The 23,550-nt window shown below is 42.5% G+C and overlaps 1 protein-coding gene across 1 annotated transcript in view; it reads right to left on the bottom strand.

The window, feature by feature from the left end:
- Positions 1 to 23,467: 23,467 nt before the first annotated feature.
- LOC126356886 (putative odorant receptor 19b) overlaps positions 23,468 to 23,550 on the bottom strand; it is a 53,072-nt gene continuing 52,989 nt past the window's right edge. The window contains exon 7 of the mRNA XM_050007409.1: positions 23,468 to 23,527. Coding sequence (XP_049863366.1) covers positions 23,468 to 23,527 — 60 coding nt within the window. The remainder of the gene's footprint in view (positions 23,528 to 23,550) is intronic.

Below are 23,550 nucleotides of genomic sequence, written 5' to 3'. Positions count from 1 at the left end.
ATAGAAGAGAGTCTGAGGAAGGAACTGTTTAAACCTCAACCTTTCCAGCTACAATAACAAAGTTTCAAGAAATACTTCGAAAAACATTTGAATAAGACCAAATGATAGGACCACTCAGTATCTCAGGAAGATATGGTTTGGATATAAAAATCTAAGTTACCTATTCCAGTACGAGAGAAACTAGTCAATGTGTCCGAGTCTGGTATTGAAGAATTCCGTAGTTTTTATACTGCAATATATTAAAATATTTAAACATTAGCCGGGAATGAGAAGAAGTTATACCTGTCATTTGAAAGGGAAGCCATATGAACCGTTCTATTATCATTTGTATCCCATTCACTGAGCTAAGAAACCTACGGTTGCATAGGAAATTGTATATATTTGTGTCTATAGCTATGATTATAGATTTGTTTTCTGGATGTGTCTTTTAATATTAAGGTAATTTTATATATGAAGATGGTACCTGTCCTTTCGGACATGTCCGAAAGAACAGATATCATAGACGACCATGAATCGCTGTAGAAAGAAATGATAATTAAATCAATACCCTACGCTGCCGACAGGTGTTAATATACATCAGCGAAGACAGTTGAAAATGTGTGCCCCGACCGTAACCCGAACCCGGGATCTTCTGCTTACAGGCAGATGCTCTACCAATCTGAGCCACAGAGAGCACAGAGCATAGCGCGACTGCAGGGACTTATCCCTTGCACACTCCCCGTGAGACGCACATTCCCAACTTAATGCCCACACACTACATTCGTAGTGCCCCTGCCCATTACTCTCATTACTCACAGCTCACAATCTTACCGAAAGAACAGATACCATCCTCATATAGTTAAGGCTAACCGGCCATTGACCGTCTTCTTCTGTGCGGATGCACACGTATTGCCCGAACTCTTACGGAACTCGGTAAGATTGTCTGCCGTGAGTAATGAGTGTAATAGGCAGGGGCACCACGAATGTAGTGTGTGGGCATTAAGTTGGGAATGTGCGTCTCACGGGGAGCGTGCAAGGGATAAGTCCCTGCAGTCGCGCTATGCTCTGTGCTCTCTGTGGCTCATATGGATAGAGTGCCATGTGTATATCAACGCCTGTCGGTAGCGTAGGGTCTTGATATAATTACCATTTCCAGGTAATTCTAGTTTATGTAAGAATAACTTCTTGCTTGCAAACCGAGGCTCACATGTCTGCAAGGGCATTAATATTGTTCGTATTAATGCCACATACATCTATAACATCTACTGACTTGAGAGGAAGAGTAATAATGTGAGAAAGGGCTTTCATATAGGAAGCAAAAGAGATATAACGTAATACAGGTTGTTAATTACACTAGAATAGGAAATAAGGATGTAATAATCTGTTTTTAGTAGAAATAGGATAATCAGTGCCAAGTAAGATTTGTTGCAGCAGTTGCAAGGAAACCGTGAGGCACACAGAAATAAACCTTGTGGTTCCAGTGTGTGAGTTGCCAGTGAATTCGTACGAATAATGAAATTTGAGTAAAACGTATGATGAAACTTCAATATATTGCAAATTTCTGATGTTTTTGCCAGTTGCAAATGTTACAAGAAAAACTCTATGACGTTTTGACGAATATAGGAAATAGCCATCAATCTTGTCATAGAGGAACCATTTTAAACCTAATCCGTTATATTGGTTGCTTGTACTATGAAGATAAGAGAGGCTGTAACTGAAGAAATGAAAGTAGGATCCTAGAGTCTTCGTTGTGTATCATTTTTGTGAACTGACAACTAAAATAACAAGTTTCACGTAAGGTGCCAAACTCAGACATGCATGAGGTGCAGTAGTGGTACACACATAAAAAAAGTTTTGGGTCACCCTAGTTCTCAGAGCTCCGGAAGGTAGACTTTGACTGTGGATGATGTATCACAGACACAGTCCTTTTGACTGTTGAGAGATGTCTACATGTGCATCTACACGGATACCCCGTAAGTCACATTTAAGTGCCTGGCAGAGGGTTCAAGGAACCATCTTCACAATTCTCTATTATTACAATCTCGTATAGCATGCGGAAAGAATGAACACCTATATCTTTCCGTGGGAGCTCTGACTTCCCTTATTTTATCGTGGTGACTGTTTCTCCCTATACAGGTCGGTGTCAACAAAATATTTTCGCATTGAGAGGAGAAAATTGATGATTGGAATTTCGTGAGAAGATTCCGACGCAACGTAAAACGCCTTTCTTTTAATGATGTCCAGCCCAAATCCTGCATCATTCATGTGACACTCTCTCCGATATTTCGTGATAATAAAAAACGTGCCATCTTTCTTTGAAATTTTTTGATGCACTCCCTCAGTCCTATCTGGTAAGGATCCCACAGCGCGCAGCAGCATTCTAAAAGAAGATGGACAATCGTAGTGAAGGCAGTCTCCTTGGAAGGTCTGCTACATTTTCTAAGTGTGCTGCCAATAGAACGAAGTCTTTGGTTAGCCTTCCGCACAACATTTTTTATGCGTTCCTTCCAATTTAAGTTGTTCGTAATTGTAATACCTACGTATTTAGCTGAATTTACGGCTTTTAGATTAGACTGATTTATCGTGTAACCGAAGTTTAACGAGTTCCATTTAGCACACATATGGATGACCTCACACTTTTCGTTATTTAGGGTCAACTGCCACTTTTCGTACCATTCATCTCTTTTCTAAATCGTTTTGCAGTTTGTTTTGATCTTCTGATGACTTTATTAGTCGGTAAACGACAGCATCATCTGCAAACATAGGAAGACGGCGACTCAAATTGTCTCCAAAATCGTTTGTAGAGATAAAGAACAGCCAAGGGCCTATAACACTATCTTGGGGAACGCCCGAAATCACATCTGTTTTACTCGATGACTTTCCGTCAGTTACTACGAACTGTGACCTCTCTGACAGGAAATCACAAAACCAGTCGCATAACTGAAACGATGTTTCATATGCACGCAATTTCACTACGAGCCGCTTGTGCGGCACAGTGTCGAAAGCCTTCCGGAAATCGAAAACTACGGAATCGACCTGAAATCCCTTATCAATAGAACTCAACACTTCATGTGAATAAAGAGCTAGTGGTGCTTCACAGGAATAATGTTTCCTAAACCAATGCTGACTGTGTTTAAATATACCGTTTCCTTCGAGGTAATTCATAATGTCGAACACAATATATGGTCCAAAAACCGGCTGCATATCGACGTTAATGATATGGGCCTGTAATTTAGTGGATTACTTCTACTACCTTTCTTAAATATTGTTGTGACCTAAGCAACTTTCAAGTCTTTGGGTACGGAACTTTCGTCGAGCCAACGGTTGTATATGATTGTTAAGTAAGGAGCTGATGCATCAGCATATTCCGAAAGGAACCCGCCCAAAGATGTAAACACCCATGCCTGAGCAGCGCCAATTAAACGAAGGGGGCTGACAGCCGATCAATTCCAGTCATTCCACCAAGAAGGAGGTACACGGCTCGTGTCATCTATAGTTCAACCATGTCCAGTCGTTCAATAGATACCGCTGTTCGATCACGTCCGCATTGTTACATTGAGTCAGAAATGGCTCTGAAAAGGGGAAGTGTGCAGGCGTCTCGGAGTGAACCAAAGCGATGTTGTTCGGACATGGAGGAGATACAGAGACATGAAATTTCTATGACATGCCTAGCTCAGGTCGTCCAAGGGCTACTACTGCGGTGGATGACTGCTGCCTACGGATTATGGCTCGGAGGAACCCTGACAGCAACGCCACCATGTTGAATAATGCTTTTCGTGCAGCCAGAGGACGTCGTGTTACGACTCAAACTGTGCGCAATAGGCTGCATGATGCGCCACTTCAATCCCGACGTCAATGGCGAGGTCCATCTTTGCAACCACGACGCAACGCAGTGCCGTACCTATTGGCCCTAGAAATGCCGAATGGACTGCTCAGGATTGGCATCACATTGCCTTCACCGATGTGTGTCGCATATGCTTTCAACCAGACAAACGTTGGAAACGTGTTTGGAGGCAACCCGGTCAGACTAAACGCTCTAGACACACTGTCCATCCAGTGCAGCAAGGTGGAGGTTCCCTGCTGTTTTGGGGCGGCATCATGTGGGTCCGATCTACGCCACTGGTGTTCATGGAAGGCGCCGTAAAGGCTGTACCATACGTGAATACCGTCCTCCGACTAATAGGGCAACCATATCGGCAGCATATTGGCGAGGCATTCGTCTTCATGGACGACAATTTGCGGCCCCATCATGCACGTCTTGTGAATGAGTTCCTACAGGACAACGACATCGCTCGACTAGTGTAGCCAGTATGTTCTCCAGACATGAACCCTATCGATCATGCTTTGGATAGATTCAAAAGGGCTGTTTATGAACGACGTGACCCACCAACCACACTGAGGCATCTACGCAAATCTCTCTTGAGGAGTGGGCAATGTGGACCAACAGTGCCTTGATGAACTTGTGGATAGTATTTCACGACGAATACTGGCATGCATCAATGCAAGAGGACGTGCTACTTTTAGAGGTACTAGTGTTTACAGGAATCTGGGCCACCACTTCTGAAAGTCTCGCTGAATGGTGGTACAACATGTAATGTGTGGTTTTCGTGAGCAATAAAAATGATGGAAATGATGTTTCTGTTGATCTCTGTTCCCATTTTCTGTACAGAATCCAAAACTCTCGGAACCGATGTGATGCAAAACTTTTATTGACGTGTGTGCAAGAAGTAGAAAGTATTCTTTTTATTGTTTTGACATTAAGAAAGTATGTAAACCTATCATATTGGTAGCGTAAGGACACATATACAGCAAGAAACCTATATGAATTAGTGTGACTGCAATATGCTTTACGCTTGTGTGGACAAAATGTTATGTAAAATACAATAAACTATACGCATATGAATTGACAAAATACTACGACAGACCTTAGTTAAGCAACGTTTTACCATACACAAATATCGTATACTGTGATGTCAAATTATAATGAATAAATACGTGGATTAGGAAGCTCATTTCAGAGAACGACCCTAACTAATGTGCCGGTCTCGTAAGGAAGTATTTATTTCCTTCACTACGGTGCATTAATACAGACCTGGATCACGAATTGAATGAAAACTAATAACTAAATTACCCTCAGACTGCACTAATGGCAAGAAGTGGAGAATTCACTGATCGTCGAATCTCATGTGAAACGTGAGAAACACCAACAAATTCACACTGATTCTATTAAAGTGAGTGTCACAATAATGCAGTGTTAAAACTTGTAGGGCAAATGGCTATGATTCCTTTAAATCTTGGGATGTGGAAGAAAGAACGTAACTAGAAATACTAAGGGGCAGTTAATCTTAATACATCTGATCGCAGACTTAAGTTAGTTGTATTATTTACTCTAAAGAAACATCTCTGCTTCCTTTCGGGAATGAAGCAAATTACGTTTTTCTGCAGGAAGGTTAAGCTATAATAGTTTACTGATTTGATGTTCGTTTGACCGTAACTCCATGACGTGTGTGATGGCGACCCCATACGTACCTGCACCTATAACGTAATCGCCCCTTCATGACAACTACAGCCTTTAGTTGAAACTTCACACTTCATCCGAGGTCTACGTTGCATGTTAAGCAAAAAGATGGAGAAACCTACTGTACTGCCTGCTCCGTCAATCAATCAAAAAGAATGTATTTCATTTGTAATTCTCTTACGCTATTTGTAATACTGTTGTGCATGTGAAAGACAAGTGCAGTTCATACATTATATATGTACAGCACACTTGAGAAAAAAAATGTCACGATGAATTTGAAAAACCTGCACACCGAACCAAACAAGAAGTGTTGTCGAAATTTATGTCATTGAAAGTAATAACGCAACAAAATATTTTTCATGTATATTGCACTGATGTATGTTAATCACTACCAGGAAATATTTTCATGATTTAACCGAAATTTGTTTTGAACGAAGTTTAATGAAATGCTAACCTTTTGGAAAGTACAATCGAAACCACAGTTATGGAAAACCTTCGATCAACTTCACACATTCTTCGACTTGCTGTAACGAAATATATCATTGAGTTTCACCCCATGGAACGTAAAACGACCAAATAGCCAGAGCAAGTACCATAAATAAAGGATACTGTCGTTATTTGAAAAACTGCAATATAACACAAAACTATGTGTTGTATGAAGTGAAGACTATAGCAAACTCTATGTGTTTACTTCCATAACCTCTAAGTAAAAAGAATATTTTTAAAGAAAACTTTTCTCTTAAAAACGAATGAAAAATGTTGACAATCATATGTAATCTATGTAAAAAAAGAAAACATTTTCGAGAAGTTTTGTATCAAAAGTAAAGCAAATGAACTTCGTTAATCTTTCAATGTCACTGGTCCAATGTACATTTTCAAAGCAAGTTTTGAATTGCGTGCCACTGAAACCTGGTCGCGTTTATGTTCATATCCGAAACGATGTGCACTGGCTAAGAACAATCTTATGGGGTACATACAAATTAATTATTGTATCCAAAGGAAACATCTATGTCGCGTGATGTAAAGGCATGGATATATTAGAAATCCTCTTGAAAACTGTGTACAAAAACTTGAAAATTGTTAAAGAAAGGAACTATATTTGTGCAATAATAGGTGGCTAAAAATGGCCTGTCACCTGTTAGGTAGATTATTACATATACTTCGCCACTGGGCACATATGTAATGGAACATACATGAATAACTGAAAAGTAGTTAATATCCAGTATTGTGCGCGCCAGCGACTGTACTATCCTGACACCTGCTACGTCAAAGAACGTACATTGAGCAAACGTACACTATTCTGTGTGCACATTTTTGTCCACTCGCTGGATACACGAAATGTTAAAATGAAATAACTTACATCGTCCCTTTATTCTTTTCGAAATTTTGACACCGTACATTCTCAATGGTCCATTCTCATGTTTGATGGATTTTGGCTGAAGGTACAATATGGTCATTTGAAATAAGTGGGTTGTTTTTGTAACGTAATCCGTTTATAAAGAACTTAACCTTAACCTAAGCTCCTTCGTAGTATCAATAATTAATCATAATTAGTATGTCTTCAGCAGCGAATAATACTTCAGGCTTAAATTATAGTAGGTTTTGAAATGCTATCTGGTGCGCTTGCTTTTTATAGTCAGTAAATTTTCTGATTTAGAGTTTTTGACACACGTAAAGATAGAGAATGCTATCGTAGTAATGTGTCTGATGCCTCGTTACCCGATCATTATTTATAAATTAATACGTGTCAGTTATTAACTTTACCGTACAGAACACACCAATTAGGACACACTTCGTTGGTTGGATAAATGCAAGGTTCAAAATGGCTCTGAGCACTATGGGACTTAACATCTATGGTCATCAGTCCCCTAAAAATTAGAACTACTTAAACCTAACTAACCTAAGGACAACACACAACACCCAGCCATCACGAGGCAGAGAAAATCCTTGACCCCGCCGGGAATCGAACCCGGGGAACCGGGCGCGAGAAGCGAGAACGCTACCGCACGACCGATAAATGCAAGGGAAATAAGGAATGTCTTCTTTACTACTGTAACCGAATCTAAGTTTGTAACGAAGCAGTCATCGATATGTTGCTTTCAATACACAAAATGTGAGTTTATCTAAATAAATAGGATTAAACATAACTGCCGAGGAACTGAAGTAGTGGCAAAAAAAGTAAAATGTCACACAAATTGGAATGTTTTAGAAATAAGAATAAAATAAAGTCAAAATGAAGCTGATGAGTAACATGAGTAAGGCGGGATGGAATGTCTGAGAAGTAAGAGTACCACTTGAAATTCAGCAGAGGGACTATGTTAACCTCATATTCATCGTCAAAAATTTGATATGCGTGGTGTAAATGTTTCTTGTCATCTAAAGAGCTTACATCAGTATGCTCGTCCCTTGTTTGCTGTGTCCAGTATCTGTGACATTCGACTCGTACATTCTCAGGAAATGTAGAGTCCAGCTTCCCCAACTTGAAGCAAAGACCAGGTTCACCTAATGTACAATGGCCGACAAATGTAGTGAAGCCCCCAGAAGAGGCGGAATCAATTAAATGAAATTCTTTGGCTTGGGAGAATATGAGATGTTGTTTCAGCAAATCAAACCTCGTGTCAAATTTGCAAAGAACTTTACAACATCAGTCCACTTGTCATTATCAAGTGGCATATTGTCTGGATTGGATACATGCTTTGGTTCCGTTCTGGATGGGGATAAGGGGAGGGGCAAGGAATCATAAAGCAGTAATGTCCTTCCCTGAGTCATCCTTGCCCACATCTACTGAAATGGAACGTTATATACTACACTTTTGGACCATGGATTGGTCACACATCAGTTTCATCGGAGACAAATCTGGGAATCTTAGTGGCGACGACTGCAGCTCCAAATCACTCAGACGGGTGACAGGGACACGAGAACTGTGCTGTTAAATATGGCCCTACGATACCGTCGCGCGAGAAGTATCACATGCGGACGCAGGATTCCGTGACGTGCCGTGCCCGAATTCCCTCCTAATCGTGACCCGACGTCATAGAAAATTGTTCTGGGTATTATGAAACTACGTGTACTACCGCTATACCTTAACAAAAGTTTGTAAAAGTAGGACCTCTCCTCTCGCCGCGGCCATACTTGTTACGATGGTTGTCTGAGATAATAAAGATCCACAATTCATAGCTGAACACATAGCGAAGCCAATCATCAGGGGTGCATGCTTCCCCAGTGGGGCTTTACTCTAAATGCAGCCGCTTGTGTTGTATTGTTAATGACAGCCAACACACGGCAGCTCCGTAGTCCGGTTGCTGTAAGTCTCTAACCAATGGCGCGGTATGATACAGCATGTTGGAGAGAGTCCATTCTTTGTCCTCGGATGGCAGAATCTGATGGGAAGGAGTTAAATATGGTTGATGCACAAAATGGTGATCTTCCGTTATGGCAGTCAGATGTGGTTGAGTGGAACCTTGAAGACTAGTGTTCTTGCTCTCACATTTCTATTTATGCTAACATCGGACCTCTGTAACATCTCAATGCCCCAGAAATCGTAATACTGAATCATTCGACCACACGGCAACATGAGGCACATTTCAAACTCAGACAGGTGCTGATAATACTATTTCAAATGAGTACAGGGTATCTGCCTGCACAGTGACCGCTCAATATCTCATGCTGCTCAGGCTCCTTTTGTTCCCTATCAGGCATGGTAATAATGTTAAAAATTAACAACACTTCTGCATTTTGCTGGCCGGTCTGCTTGTCACGGAGAGTTATAAATCTAGTCATGTACCTACCCGCCGATCTTATGTTGGTCTACGATGCTACACTGACATGCAGGTTCAAATGTGTGTGAAATCTTATGGGACTTAACTGCTAAGGTCGTCAGTCCCTAAGTTTACACATTACTTAACCTAAATTATCCTAAGGACAAACACACACATCCATGCCCGAGGGAGGACTCGAGACTCCACCGGCACCAGCCGCACAGTCCATGACTGCAGCGCCCAAGACCGCTCGGCTAACCCCGCGCGGCTTCTTAGTCCTTCACTTACCTTACATTAATGTGATTACAGACTACGTTTTACGTCAAGGTGCAATAACGACCCACAGACAGCAAGTGGAAGCTCTATCAGTGGAGGGTGTGTAAAGAGTGCCGTGTGGACATGGAAACCAGTGCAGTCGTTGTCATAAAGAGGAAACCATGCGATTTATCTGACATCCTGAAGGGCTCGATCATTCTGTATCAAGCCAAAGGTGGAAGCATTTTCGAAAAGGCTAATTTTTAATCTATTGGCTGGTCGCCGTTTGTAAAAACTGCCTTGCATGGCGAAGTGGTTGCTATCCAAAACCGGCGTCGAGGAAACTGTGGGCACCACTGCCACATATGTCAGCGGCTAACGACGGCTGCGGAAATGTGCACAGGTGAATGAACGTGCAACTGTTGAGCAAATTACTGCCCGGGTGAACCAAGGGGCTACTAACAATGTCTCCAGAACGACCTTTCAGTGAATATCGCTGCGTATGAGCCTCCACAGAAGACGCCAGGTTCACGCATCTGTGCTGAGTGCTGTTCACTGGCGCAGAAAACTGGAATTTGCACTTCACTGCCGCAACTATATGTAGACCGTGTGGCGACAGAAGGCCTTTCCCGATAAAACACGTTTTATGCTCCATCGGACCGATGGCCGTTGGTGTGTACGGCGTGAAACATTTCATATGAAGGACGCTGCAACAATTGTCTGAACGCTCCTGGATGCAGCAGGGAGTGCTGTGGACTGAGGAAGGTTTTCGTGGCATTCCTCAAGTAATCTCATTACTATGAAAGGCACAATGGATCAACACAATCATGCACCTATCCTTGGGAATCACGTCCACCGCCATAGGTAGTTAGTTTTTACTCAGCACAATGACGTCTACTAGCAGGGCAGGACAACGTGTCACACATCTAGAAGTGTACGTATGTGTTTCGAAGAGCGTCAGGATGATTTTACCGTGCTCCCTTGCGCACCAAATTCTTCGGATCTACACCCAATCGATATTTTTTGGGGCCACGTCGATCGGTCTGTTTGTTCCATGGATCCTCAACCAAGGAACCTAGCAAGAAACCCATGACAATGGAGTCGGCGTGTCTCCATAACCTTATCGGTACCTTCCATAACTGCGTTGATTCTCTTTTTGGATGTCTCGCAGCGGTCCTCGCTGCAAAAGATAGCTATTCAGGCTTTTGGGAGGACGGTTCCCTCGTAAGAGTTATCAGGCACAGTTTGATGTTTCCGTAGAGATTTGTAAATAGCTCTTGCAATATGTAGCTAGATTCACCCCATCAAATAAATAATGCTCATCATGTCATTCAAGAACGCCCAGTGTCAACAGAAATCATTGTCTGTTTCCCCTTACAACAGAAGCGCCACGAACTCCTTTCCTGTATCTACATCTTCATATACCTCTTCATCTCACAGTATCACTTGTAACCTACGTCCTCAACTATTTGCTGGATATTTTCCAACCTCTGTTATTCTCTACGACTTTTGCTCTCTACAGCCCCTTCTGGTACCAAGGAAGTTATTCTCTGATGTCTTAACGAATGTCCTGTCATCGTGTCCTTCCTTCTTGTCAGTACATGTATTCCTGTCCTCATCGATTCTGCGAAAAAGTCTCCATTTCTTACCTCATCAGTCTACTTAATTTTCTAAATTCGTCTATAGCGCCACATCTCAGATGCTTATACGGGTTTCATTTCCAGTTTACCCATAGTCCATGTTTTAGTACCATACCATTTTCTGCTTTAGACGTATATTCTCAGAAATGTTTTCCTCAAATTAAGGATTATGTTCGATTCTAGTAGACTTCCCTTTGCTAGGAATGCTCCTCTTGCCAATGCTAGTTTGCTAGTTATGTCCTCCTTGCTCCCTCTGTCATGGGTTATTTTACTGTCTAAGAATTCCTTAACTACGTCATCAGAAATCCTGACGTTAGGTTTCTCGCTGTTTTTATTTCTGCTACTTCTCAGTGAGCCGTGGCACCATTGAGTTAGTTGACCTGTCTCGCGACACTGCCTCAGGTGTAGTATCGACTGTCCCTTTTGCGGCCCCATTACCAATATCTATGAGGAAAAGTTGGTATCTGTGGGTTGTGTCCTTAGAAGGTCTTTGCTTGCCGATGTATATATACAGGGTTCACTGGCCCGACAGGAAGGATCGAAGTTTGGGGATTGGCGGTAGGGTCGCGACAAGAGGTGGTCGGTCACCAGATTCGAGAGGCTGAAGCCACGAGCTGCGCAAGGATGGCCTGCGCAGAACGAAGATACCGGAGTACTTCAGCGGGTTCAGCGTTGACTACAAGCAGCAGACCGACATCGTGTCGGATGGCAACACTCGTGTCGGACGACCACTGATGGCCTGGCTGCCCTCTCCTACGTGGCTTTCATCGGTACCACTCAGTAACCGCTGCGACGCCCCGTTCATCCATGCAAGTGCTTGCTGATAAAGGGGAGTAAAATTCTATAATCCTCGTGGTGATTTGTTTCATTGTCTCCTTGCCCTCCTTATTATTTTCTGGTTTGTACCCGGCCCTCAGAGTTTTACCCGGTCAGCTATTTGGTCGTAAATATAGGCTGTAGAATTGTTTCTAGACATTAGTTATCGTTTGAAAATTTGTCCCGCTATTATACTGCCTTTCCTTTCTGGTTTGTACCAGATCATCAATGTTTTAATTAATCAGCTCTTCGTCGTAAATATAGCTAGAGAAATTGTACTAAAGCAAAGGTTGCCGGTAAACAAAAAGAGGGACCTTGTGGTTAGATTTAGCTGTTAACCGATTCAATTCTTTGATTGTAACTGCATTTCTCAGTCATTAGTTGTAATCTGAACAACATGTTGTACTAATCTGTTCGTTCTGTTCGTTTCTGCGTTACAAAGACCGGGTCATTATTAGTGTATTTTAGCTGGATCTTGTGGTTTTCTCTTAATGACTATTAACAAGTAATGTTTTAAGAAAATCACTTTTACTTAGAAAATATTGACGGCCAACTGTCACCAGGTCTTTAGTCAAAATACAATTGACAGAAGCGATGAGTTAGGATCCAGTCGCACCATCCTTTCCGATTGAAATTAAGAGGTTGGTTGATTTGAAGTACCCCTTTTCATTGTCATATTTTTCGGTAATCTATTTAACCATTAAGCGCAGGTGCGCATCTTAACGCTACACCTTTCGACATGCAGCTTTCAACTTAAAGGTTAAGTCATTTGTTTTGAGTAACTGAATCGCTTTTGTCATGAATGGTGTTTATAAAGTTTTGATATGTTGCAGAAGGGCATTTAATAAGATAGACTGTTTAACTCGATAACTGGTGGGCTGCAGTTTCGTCCGTCTTGTAATCATTGTAATATAGTTTGCTGTTTTGCAATACAGCACTTCAGATTTCTTTTGCAAAGATTAAAAGCTTGCTCAACTTAAGGTTTAAGGTTAAAAGAATTTTGCAGATTTGTTCATTTGTTAAAGAATATTTTATTGTTAAATGCTTCTATTATCTTTAAAACGCAGATTATATTTCGTTAAATAAACAGGTTGTGTGAGGAAAAATGTCATCTTGGTGGGTCTTCCCTTCCACGTTTTCCTTAATTCCAGAAGTACCACGTACCACTTAGTATTTTCGTCTCTCTTCCATTTTCTTTCATTCCGTATTTTGTACTCATTACACAATTCCACTGAGCAGATTCTGTAGTACTTCTTCACTTTCAATGCAATGTCGTCAGCGAATCTTATCGTACATATCCTTTCACAATGAATGTTAATTTCACTCTTCAACCTTTCTTTTATTTCCGACATTACTTCTGCGATGTATAGATTGAACTGTAGGGGTGAAAAACTACATCCTTGTCTTACACCCCTTTTAATGTGAGTACTTCGTTCTAGGGTTTCGACTCATATTATTTCTCCTCTGCTGTTGTACGTGACGTATATTACTCTTTCCCTGTAGTGTACTCCCGTATTATCTCAGAATTTCAAACATCTTGCACCACTTTACATTGTTGGACTCTTTTTCCACGTCGACAAATATTTTGCATGTGTCCTGATTTTTCTTTAGTCTTGCTTCCGTTAGCAACCGCAACGTAAAAATTGCCACTCTGGAGCCTTTACTTTTCGTAAAGGCAAATTGATATTCATTTAACACACCTTCAACTTCTTCTCCCTTCTTCTGTTCCAAACGTACGTTCTCAAAAATGTTTTCCTCAAATTAAGCCAAAATTTTTGTCAGCAACTTGGATGAATTGATTGTTAAGTTCATTGTGCGGTAACAATCGACACTGTCGGCATTGCAATTTCCATAATTGTGTGGATCATGTTTTGCCGAAAGTCAGATGGTGTTTCGCCAGGCTCATAGATTTTACGCACCACGGTGGAGAGTCGTTTTCTTGCCGCTTACCCCAGTGACTTTAGAAACTGTTATCGAGCCCTTCTGCCTTAATATATCATAAGTTTTTCAAAGCTCTTTTATATTCTGATTCTAAAACAGGGTCCAAACAGAGGTCTTAAATGTATTCTTTCTACCTACTTGCTCTCTCCTCTGCATTTGACAGTGTAATTCCCATTGCACTCTTAATATTACCATCCGTGCTTTTAATGTCACGAAAGGTTGTTTTGCCTTCTTATAGTGACATTTTATGTGCCGGTTTGAAAAAGCGACCCAAATTTGTCCTGTGCGATAATCAGTTCAGAGGTATGTGTTCATAGGGAGAGTAAAATCTCTGTTCTCCACGTCCTCAATATCTCTACATACACAGACTTGTTTGCCGCCCTGGCCTGCGTCGTCTGCTTTCTTTTCTCTTTATCGCCGAACAGCATCACTACACACACTTAATTCTTTGTGTACTGCTGTCCTCGTTAATACTTAACGCTACACCGAATTTCGCATTAGACTAACTTGAGACCAATTTAAAAATCTTTCTTTGCAATGTTTGTATCTTGAAACTGATGGGTGATATCTGTTTACACCGGGTGTCTCATAAAAGACGCATTGAGCGGTATTTACCTGGTCCGGTTGCATTTACGCACTGTAAAAGCGAAATTGGGAATACCTGCCGAAATGTTAGAGAAAATGCTTTTGAAGATTCTTAGAAGAGACACCCGGAAATATACAAATGGTGAAACGCCTAAAAGTTGCACAGCAGATTTTGCCGAAATGTAAAATGCTGTTGATGCGCAGTTTCCATAGAAGTGAGTGACAGTCAGAGGCTCGTTCTGATAGCCAATAAATAGATGGTAATAACTCATAGAAAGTATATATTTTATGCGAACATACACATTTTTAAGTGGCACAATTCTTGTTGAATCAATAGACTGAAAGTAGGGTAAATAAGAACGTCAGTAATGTTCGTTGGAGAAATCTAGTGCAATTCGTATACGAGATATCGTATTTTGGAAAGTTTCCATACCGACACTTGCTTTGCCATTCAAGCTGCGTAGTTGCTAGGTACGACATTGTTATGTTTGCTTAGAATGTGCTTATATGTTCTTTGAGAGCATTTCGACTTGCTACCATTGTGTAACAGTCCAAGTAGTAGGTCATGAATGGACGATGGAGTTTTCCAATGCAGTAAAAGCAGACATGCTCATGACATATGGAGAGTATAGGAAGAACGCATTTCGTTCTTGTACGGTGTATGTGGCAAGATAACCCAACAGACGTCCACCATCTCGGCAGTTTATCAGAAACTTCAACCTGTTTCCTGAATGTGGTGGTGTCACATCCAGACAGTATAATGGAGAAGGAAACAAATGACGACACAAGACGGGGAATTAATGTTCTTGCTGCTGTTGCAGTTACCTCCGGCACAGTCGCATAAGGAAGTGGCATGAGTTAGTACGTATTTTTCACCGGACATGGGTACCATCACTATCACATATCTCTCTATTAATACGTGTTTTCAGACGGTTATGATGGTCGTGTTAACTTCTATACATCGGCATTAAGACAGGTTAAACCACATGTAACAGGTAGCTTGTTTAGTGTTGAAGCCACTTTTATCAAACATGCTCATTTTCTTCCTCAGGGCCGGCCGCGGTGGCCAAGCGGTTCTAGGAGCTTCATTCTGGAACCGCGCGACTGTTACGGTAGCAGGTTCGAATCCTGCCTCGGGAATGGATGTGTGTGATTTCTTTAGGTTAGTTAGGTTTAAGTAGTTCTAAATTCTAGGGGACTGATAACCTCAGATGTTAAGTCCCATAGTGCTCAGAGCCATTTGAATCAGCTTCGTCAGGCAGAATGTCAGTGTCCATGGAGAGTATATGTGTGGTGTTGGATAGTGAACTATCAGCTCAAAGGCCCGTTCTCCTTAGACCGACACAACTGAACTGGCACAAGTATTGCAGCCTCCTAACAGAGTGTCTTCTACGGATGGTAGAAGCGTTTCTATGCAGATGAGGAGGAAACTGTGGTTCCAATACGATAGCTTTCCAGCCCGTAGTGCACAAAGTTCTACCGCATGTATACACGAATTGTTTCCAAATCGTTGGACTAAACAAAAATTTGGAAGGTAGGAGACGAGTACTGCCGGAAGTAAAGCTGTGAGAACGCGTCGTGTGACGTGCTTGGGTAACTTAAGTGATGGCCACGCGGTAGCTCAGCGTGTTCGGTCAGAGGATTAGCAGCCCTCTGTAATAAAAAAAACTGAGTTAATGAATCAACGACGAACTTCAACAACCGTCTTAGGACGTCCGCCCTGAACACGTACAACGACCAACAACGAACAAAATGAGACAAAAAAAAGTTGGTGCAGGACTTGCCCGTGAAAGGCAAAGGTCTCGAGTTCGAGTCTCGATCTGGCACACAGTTATGATCTGCCAGGAAGTTTCATAACAGTGCACACTCCGCTGCTGAGTGAAAGTTTCATTCTGGACACAGAGTACTCTCCATCAGAGGGCCGTTCCTTGTATTTGACGCATTTACGCTTTTTTAAGCGGGGAAAGCTGAAAGACGTTGTCTACAAGGACACACCTACTACATCAGATGATATGCAACGATATATTACTGCGGCCTGCTGAGAAATCTCCGCTGAAATCCTATCACGTTTGCAGCTGTAAGCGCTTATAGAACAGCAACTGTAGTAGTCAAATTGTCCCCGTACTGGTCAGAATCCACGTAACTAGAGTATGCATTTGCTCTGGTCTTTAGTGTGTGCTTGGTTTCAAATGGTTCAAATGGCTCTGACTACTGCTGTGGTCGACAGTCCCCTAGAACTTAGAACTACCTAAACCTAACTAACCTAAGGACATGACACACATCCATGCCCGAGGCAGGATTCGAACCTGCGACCGTAGCAGTCGCACGGTTCTGGACTGCGCGCCTAGAACCGCGAGACCACCGCGGCCGGCTAGTGTGTGCTACCTGAGGTACTGTTCAAGTGTCATTTTGGGAATTTCGCACTTTCCACAAAAAATACACATTCAAAGTATTGATAAATACTTTCATTGGCTAACAATACGAGCGTCTGACTACCAATCAATTCTGTAAAATGTGCAAATCTATACACGTTTCCATTTCCGCAATATTTGCGGTGCGAAAATTAGCTGATTCACTTCTGAACACACAGATGTTCTGTTGTGGGCAGATATGTGGATCGTACTGGCCAACTCACTAAATACATTTATAAGACATGTATCTTATGTGTATGGGCATTGCCCTGCCGAAGAATGAAACCACGATAATGTCGCATGAGGGATATAGCACACGAGGACGACGTAACGTACCTTTACGATGTCATTACCTGAAGCCATGTTAGATGACCTCCCACACCAAGATGCCAGCAGTAAATGTGAATTTGAATTAATCTGGGTGAAACTGAATATCAAAGAATGGTCGAAAATCGTGAATGGATGATTCAATAGACCACCTGGGTCAGGATCTGTAGTTGTAGAGCGTTTCAGACAGCGCTTGCAGAATATCACTGGTAGTTTTCCTAATCATGCCGTTGTAATAGTGGGTGACAACTCACCAGGTATGCATTGGGAGTGTTATGCCATCAAAAAGGGAGTCAGAGACAGGGAATCGTGTGGCATTGTGATGGATGTCTTGTCCGAAAATTACCTTCAGCAGATAGTTACAGAACCAACTCGTGAGGGTAATGTCTTAGACCTCCTGGCAACAAATGGACCGGAATTTATCGAATCATTTAACATAGAGGAAGGTATCAGTAATCATAAGGCTGTGACGGCATGTATGAAAACGGGTCCTACAAGGAATGTTAAGAAAGGTAGGAAGATATATTTGCTCAGAAAGGGTGACAGGATACAAATTTCAGAATATCTCAGCAGTAAGCATCAAATATTCGGAGACGATGCCTAAAATGTAGACAACAAATGGAAAAAATTCAAAAGCATCGTTCAATATTGCCTAGACAAGTACGTTCCGAGTAAAGTTTTAAGGGATGGGAAAGATCCACCATGGATCAACAGCCGTGTTAGAAAAGCGCTAAGTAGACAAAGAGCACTTCATCTCAGATTCAAGAGAAATAAAAACATAATTGACAAACAAAAGCTGAATGAAGCGAAAATGAGAGTAACGAGAACAATGACAGAAGCGGTCAATGATTTCGAAAGTAAGAAGTTGTCAACCAACCTGAGTAAAAACTCTAAGAGATTTTGGTCGTATGTAAAATCAGTAAGTGGTACAAAATCATCTATTCATTCTCTCAGCAACCACAGCGGCACCGAAACGGAAGATAACAGAGAGAAGGCAGAAATACTGAATTCGGTCTTCGGAAGTTGTTTCACCGCCGAAGGTCGTAACACTGTCCCTCGTTTCAATCGTCGTGCGAACGTCGAAATGGCAGATACTGAGATAACCAATGGCGGAACAGAAAATCAGCTACAATAGCTTATTAGTGGAAAGGCTTCAGGATCAGATGAGATACCTAAAAGATTCTATAAATATTATGCGAAAGAACATGCTTGCTTTCTAGCAGTAATTTATTGTGGATCGCTTGAGCAACGAAACGTGCCTAACGACTGGAAAAAAAGCGCAAGTCATTCCCGTTTTTGAGATAGGTCGTAAGACAGATCCACACAATTATAGACCTATATCTTTGACGTCAGTTTGCTGTAGAGTTGCCGGCTGGTGTGGCCGAGCGGTTCTAGGCGCTTCAGTCTGGAACCGCGCGACCGCTACGATCGCAGGTACGAATCCTGCCTCGGGCATGGATGTGTGTGATGCCTTTAGGTTAGTTAGGTTAAGTAGTTCTAAGTTCTAGGGGACTGATGATAGTTCAAATGGCTCTGAGCACTATGCGACTTAACTTAATGGGTCATCAGTCGCCTAGAACTTAGAACCAATTAAACATAACTATCCTAAGGACATCACACACATCCATGCCCGAGGCAGGATTCGAACCTGCGACCGTAGCGGTCGCTCGGCTCCAGACTGCAGCGCTCAGAGCCGCACTTCCACTCCGGCCGGCGGGGACTGATAACCTCAGATGTTAAGTCCGATAGTGAGCAGAGCCATTTGAACCATTTTTTGTTGTAGAATTACGGAAATGTTTTATACTGAAGAATTATGACGTTCGTGGAAAATGAACAGCCCCTCTATAAAAATCAACATTAATTCCGCAAACAGAGATCGTGCAAAACTCACCTCACTCTGTTCCTCCATGAGACACACAGTTCAGTGGACAACGGCGCTCAGGCTGATGCCGTGTTCCTTGATTTCAGTAAGGCATTTGACACCGTCCCGCATTGTCGTTTAATGGAAAAAATACGAACTTACGGAGTATTGGAGCAGACTTGCGATTGGATTCAAGACTTTCTTGCAGATAGAACTCAACACGTCGCTCTTAACGGAACTAAATCGACAGATGTAAAGAAATACCCGGAGTACCACAGGGAAGGGTGATAGGGCTGTTGCTCTCCACAGTATATATAAATGATGTAGTAGAAAGCGACAGATGCTCTTTAAAGCTAATCGCAGGTTATGAAGTTGTTTGTACCAAAGTAGCAACGCCAGAAGATAGTATGATTTTTCAGAATGACCTGCAGAGAATTTGTGAATGATGTAAACTCTTGCAGTTGACCCAGAACGTAAATAAATGCAACATATTGCGCATACATAGGAAAAGAAAGCCACTACAGTACAACTACACTATTGATGACAAACAGCTGAAGACAGAGTCTGCCGTAAAATATCTAGGCGTAACTATCCAGAGCGACCTTAAGTGAAATGACCATATAAAACAGATAGTGGGAAAAGCGGACACAAGACTCACATTCATCGGAAGAATTCTTAAGGAAATGTAACTCATTCACGAAAGAAGTGGCTTATAAGGTTCTTCTTTGCCCGATTCTTAATTATTGTTCATGTATCTGGGATCCCTATCGAGTAGGACTGATAGAGGAGATAGAGAAGATCAAAAGAAGAGCGGCGCGTTTCGTCATGGGATCGTTTAGCTGGCGAGAGAGCGATACGGAGATGCTGAACGAACTCCACTGGTAGATGTTATAAGAGGGACGTTGTGCATCACGGAGACATTTACTACTGAAATTTCGCGACGGCACATTTCAGTAGGAGTCAAACAGCATATTGCTTCCCCCCTCATATACCTCGCGTATTGCCTACGAGGATAAAATTCGAGAAATCTGAACCAATACAGAGGCTTACCAACAATTATTCTTCCCATGCACTATTGGCGAGTGGAACAGGGTTGGAGGGATCAGATAGTGGTACCGAAAGTACCCTCCGCCACACACCATTATATGGCTTGCGGAGTATGACCTAGATATGGATGTGGATGTCAAGCCGAGTGGTGTAGCCTGTAGGTCTAATATGCCTTGCCATGGTTGGCACTGCTCCACCCATCGAAGGTTCGCGTCCTCCCTCGCGCACGGGAGTATCTGTTGTTCTTAGGGTAAGTTAGTTTGAGTTAGTTTAAGTACTGTGTAAGCCTAGGCACCGATGAGCTCAGTAGTTTAGTCGCATACGAACTTACCACAAATTTGCAATTTTTGCCAGCAGTAACACCTCTGTGCAACTCCAAAATATTTTCAGAATGGGGCCTCTCTCCATGTCAAACCCGTAATCGTTAACGATGATCATCGATGGTAGACCAGAGCCGTCATGCACTGTTGATTGCGACCGGCATAGTACTGCCCTACTGCAGCTACATCTAATCGCCGACAAGTGGTGCAGGAGGACACAGAATACCGCAGAAAGTCCATTAACTGTTCATGAATAGCGGATTGGAATGTGAAGGTTTTGTGGTGTGTTTGTTGCACAGTACAGGGTTTGGTGGACAGTACAGGGTTCCTCTCTTGTGGTGATCAGACTTGGTCCACTGGGACCTTGACAACGAATATACCTGATATAGCGTATCGATACAGTACAACGTTGATCCACTGTTATATCCGAATGACAAAAAATTCTACGTGTGTCATGAGTCGACTTGGCAGCCAAATTGTGATCGAAAATGCGGTCGTCCCCAACTTCTGCCAGGTGCTGATAACGCTGTCTCACGACAGTATGCTGTCCTTCATAGTAATCCCTCAATATGTGACGGTACTGAGCCACTTTTTACGCCCTAGGAGGTTTGCCAACAAGACAAATACGAACAACAGTGAAACACACTGTTTACGGTAGTACCAGCCACTGAGGAGTGTAACTCTCTCATTATTTACTTGCACATAACTGCCGAAAATATACAGGGTATTCAGAAATTCCGGTTACCAATATCTAGGACTTGTAGAGGGAACTGGGTTGGTCATATTTTGAGTTGAAATACGTGCCCGGACAGGCCTAACGAACTACTTGGAAAAGTGATTGAATTGTAGCAGATATAGGTTCATATTCAAATTCTATGCCCTCACTCCTCTGTACTAACCCTACAAGTTTGTAACGGCAATTTAAGAACGCCCTGTATATTCCGCTAGAGTATGGTGGCTTTAAAAGGTCTGAAAAACTTGAAAAAAACGTTTCAGGTTAGGTTGTCTTGAAAAATAACTGTTAAGAAAAAAATTCGGTACATTGCACCGTATCCTAGTTAATTATCATTGAAGTTAAGCAGTCAGGCAGTTGCGATGGCAGATTCAAGCGAGCCCTCGTAGATGATGTTCTTCGTTTGGTTTCTTAAAACCGAAAAGAGAGCGATATAGAAACTGGGCATGGGACGAACCCGAGCCAAACGCTGAGCAATCTCGTGCGCAGTCGTCTAAGCCATGAGAAAAACTGATACTAATTGTTTCTGGCGGGCGGTTTGAGTTTGCGCGTGCAACGACCTGATTGGCTAACTTTTTAGACTTTCTCTAAAACCACACACACACACACACACACACACACACACACACACACACACACACACACGCGCGCGCGCGCGCGTGAACATGTGTCTGCAAATGCTTGGTTGCAGCAGTAGATAGCGTTGACGAATGAAATTTTATCTGATAATGTGCTCAGTGTGCGTTGTGTGGTGTTGGTGTCTGTGTGATTGACGCAGTGCACTGTAAGCGGAGTAATGATACGATATTTATGTCGGAAATAAGCCGAGATGGTGTTCGTGTACGGCCAAGGAGATGGAAACGGTCGAGAGGCAACACGGATATACCGAAACATGTACCCTCATAGAAACCATCCACATCACACAATATTTCAAACCCTTTTTGGGCCTTTCAGACAGTCAAACGTGCAGGGAGGCGGCAGACTGTGCGCACACCAGATTTGGAGGGCCGCTATGTACAGTATACTGAGACAAACCCTAGTACAACCTGCAGGCATGTGGTCCACAGACATGATGTAAGGCACAGTACGATTATGTGCAGTCTGCATTTCAGCTATTATTCCTATTACTTGCAACGACTGCAAGAACAATCAACAGCCGATTTCCCTTTACGGGAAGGATTTTGTCCATGGTTTTTGCGCAAGAACATCATCGATATGGGATTTCTGTCTTAAGTCCTTTTTTCTGATGAAGCAACCTCTATCAGAACTGGCACCATCTGTCTGTGTAATTGTTATCTGTGGGCTTCAGACAATCTTTGAGAAATGGTTGAGGTGTATCATTAACATCGGTTCAGCACCTGTGCGTGTTCGTGTATGTGTGTGTGTGGGGGGGGGGGGGGGGGTGCAGGGAATCTTTGCGACCACAACGCCTCGATAGAGGAATGTACTTGGAATTACTGCAGAACACGCTGGGCAGTTTGAGAATTTGTCTTTGGCAATACGACAGGCAATGTGATTCTTCGTGACGGAGCACCATCCCACTTCCGCCTTACAGTTCTTCAATGCCTCAACAACATATTTTCTGGACATTGACTAGAATGCGCAGGCCCGGTAAGTTGGCTTGCTACATCACCAAACTTAAACCCTCTGGATTTTTAACACTTTGTGTATGCTAAACCGGTTGCTGATGTACAGACTCTTCAACATTATGTTCATGGCGCCCGTGACGCTATTCGGATAGACGTGCGAAATAGTGCGGCAGGCCATGATGCGACGTGTGGACTCGTGCATTGAATCTCACTCAGGCCATTTTGAACATATATCTGCGCTGCAGCTTCGTACTGTGTTCTGGGACCATTTGTTGCCATCGCACGCACGCCGTCCATTTCCGGACACAAGGTTCGTAGGACAATATTTCCTATATTTTCAGTTAGCAATCTTTCCCTGCAGTTTGTCGGTTTTATTAGTGTTCACCCAGTATATACTGCCAAACTTAAATAGCTAAAGAAAAACAATAGTGGATGTAGCATATTAATGGTTTGTTCAAACGGCTCTGAGGACTATGAGACTTAGCATCTTAGGTCACCAGTCTCTTAGACTTAGAACTACTTAAAGCTAACCAACCTATGGACATCTCACACATCCATGCCCGAGGCAGGATTCGAACCTGCGACCGTAGCAGCAGCGCGGTTGCGGACTGAAGCGCCTAGAACCTCTCGGACACAACGTCAGAAGAACCTTGGAAGCTATGTAAAAAGTTCGTTAGACTGCGGAGTTCATTGAGGTAACCAATTGTCATTGACGCCAAAATCTGTCTCTGTTCTCCATAATACCCTCTGAAAGAGATGAGGAAAGGTTT

This window comes from Schistocerca gregaria, chromosome 1 (assembly GCF_023897955.1).
Source record: "Schistocerca gregaria isolate iqSchGreg1 chromosome 1, iqSchGreg1.2, whole genome shotgun sequence".
In the NCBI taxonomy this organism is placed as follows: domain Eukaryota; kingdom Metazoa; phylum Arthropoda; class Insecta; order Orthoptera; family Acrididae; genus Schistocerca; species Schistocerca gregaria.
Note: the sequence above shows the minus strand (reverse complement) of the source record. Positions and strands in the feature narration are given on the sequence as shown.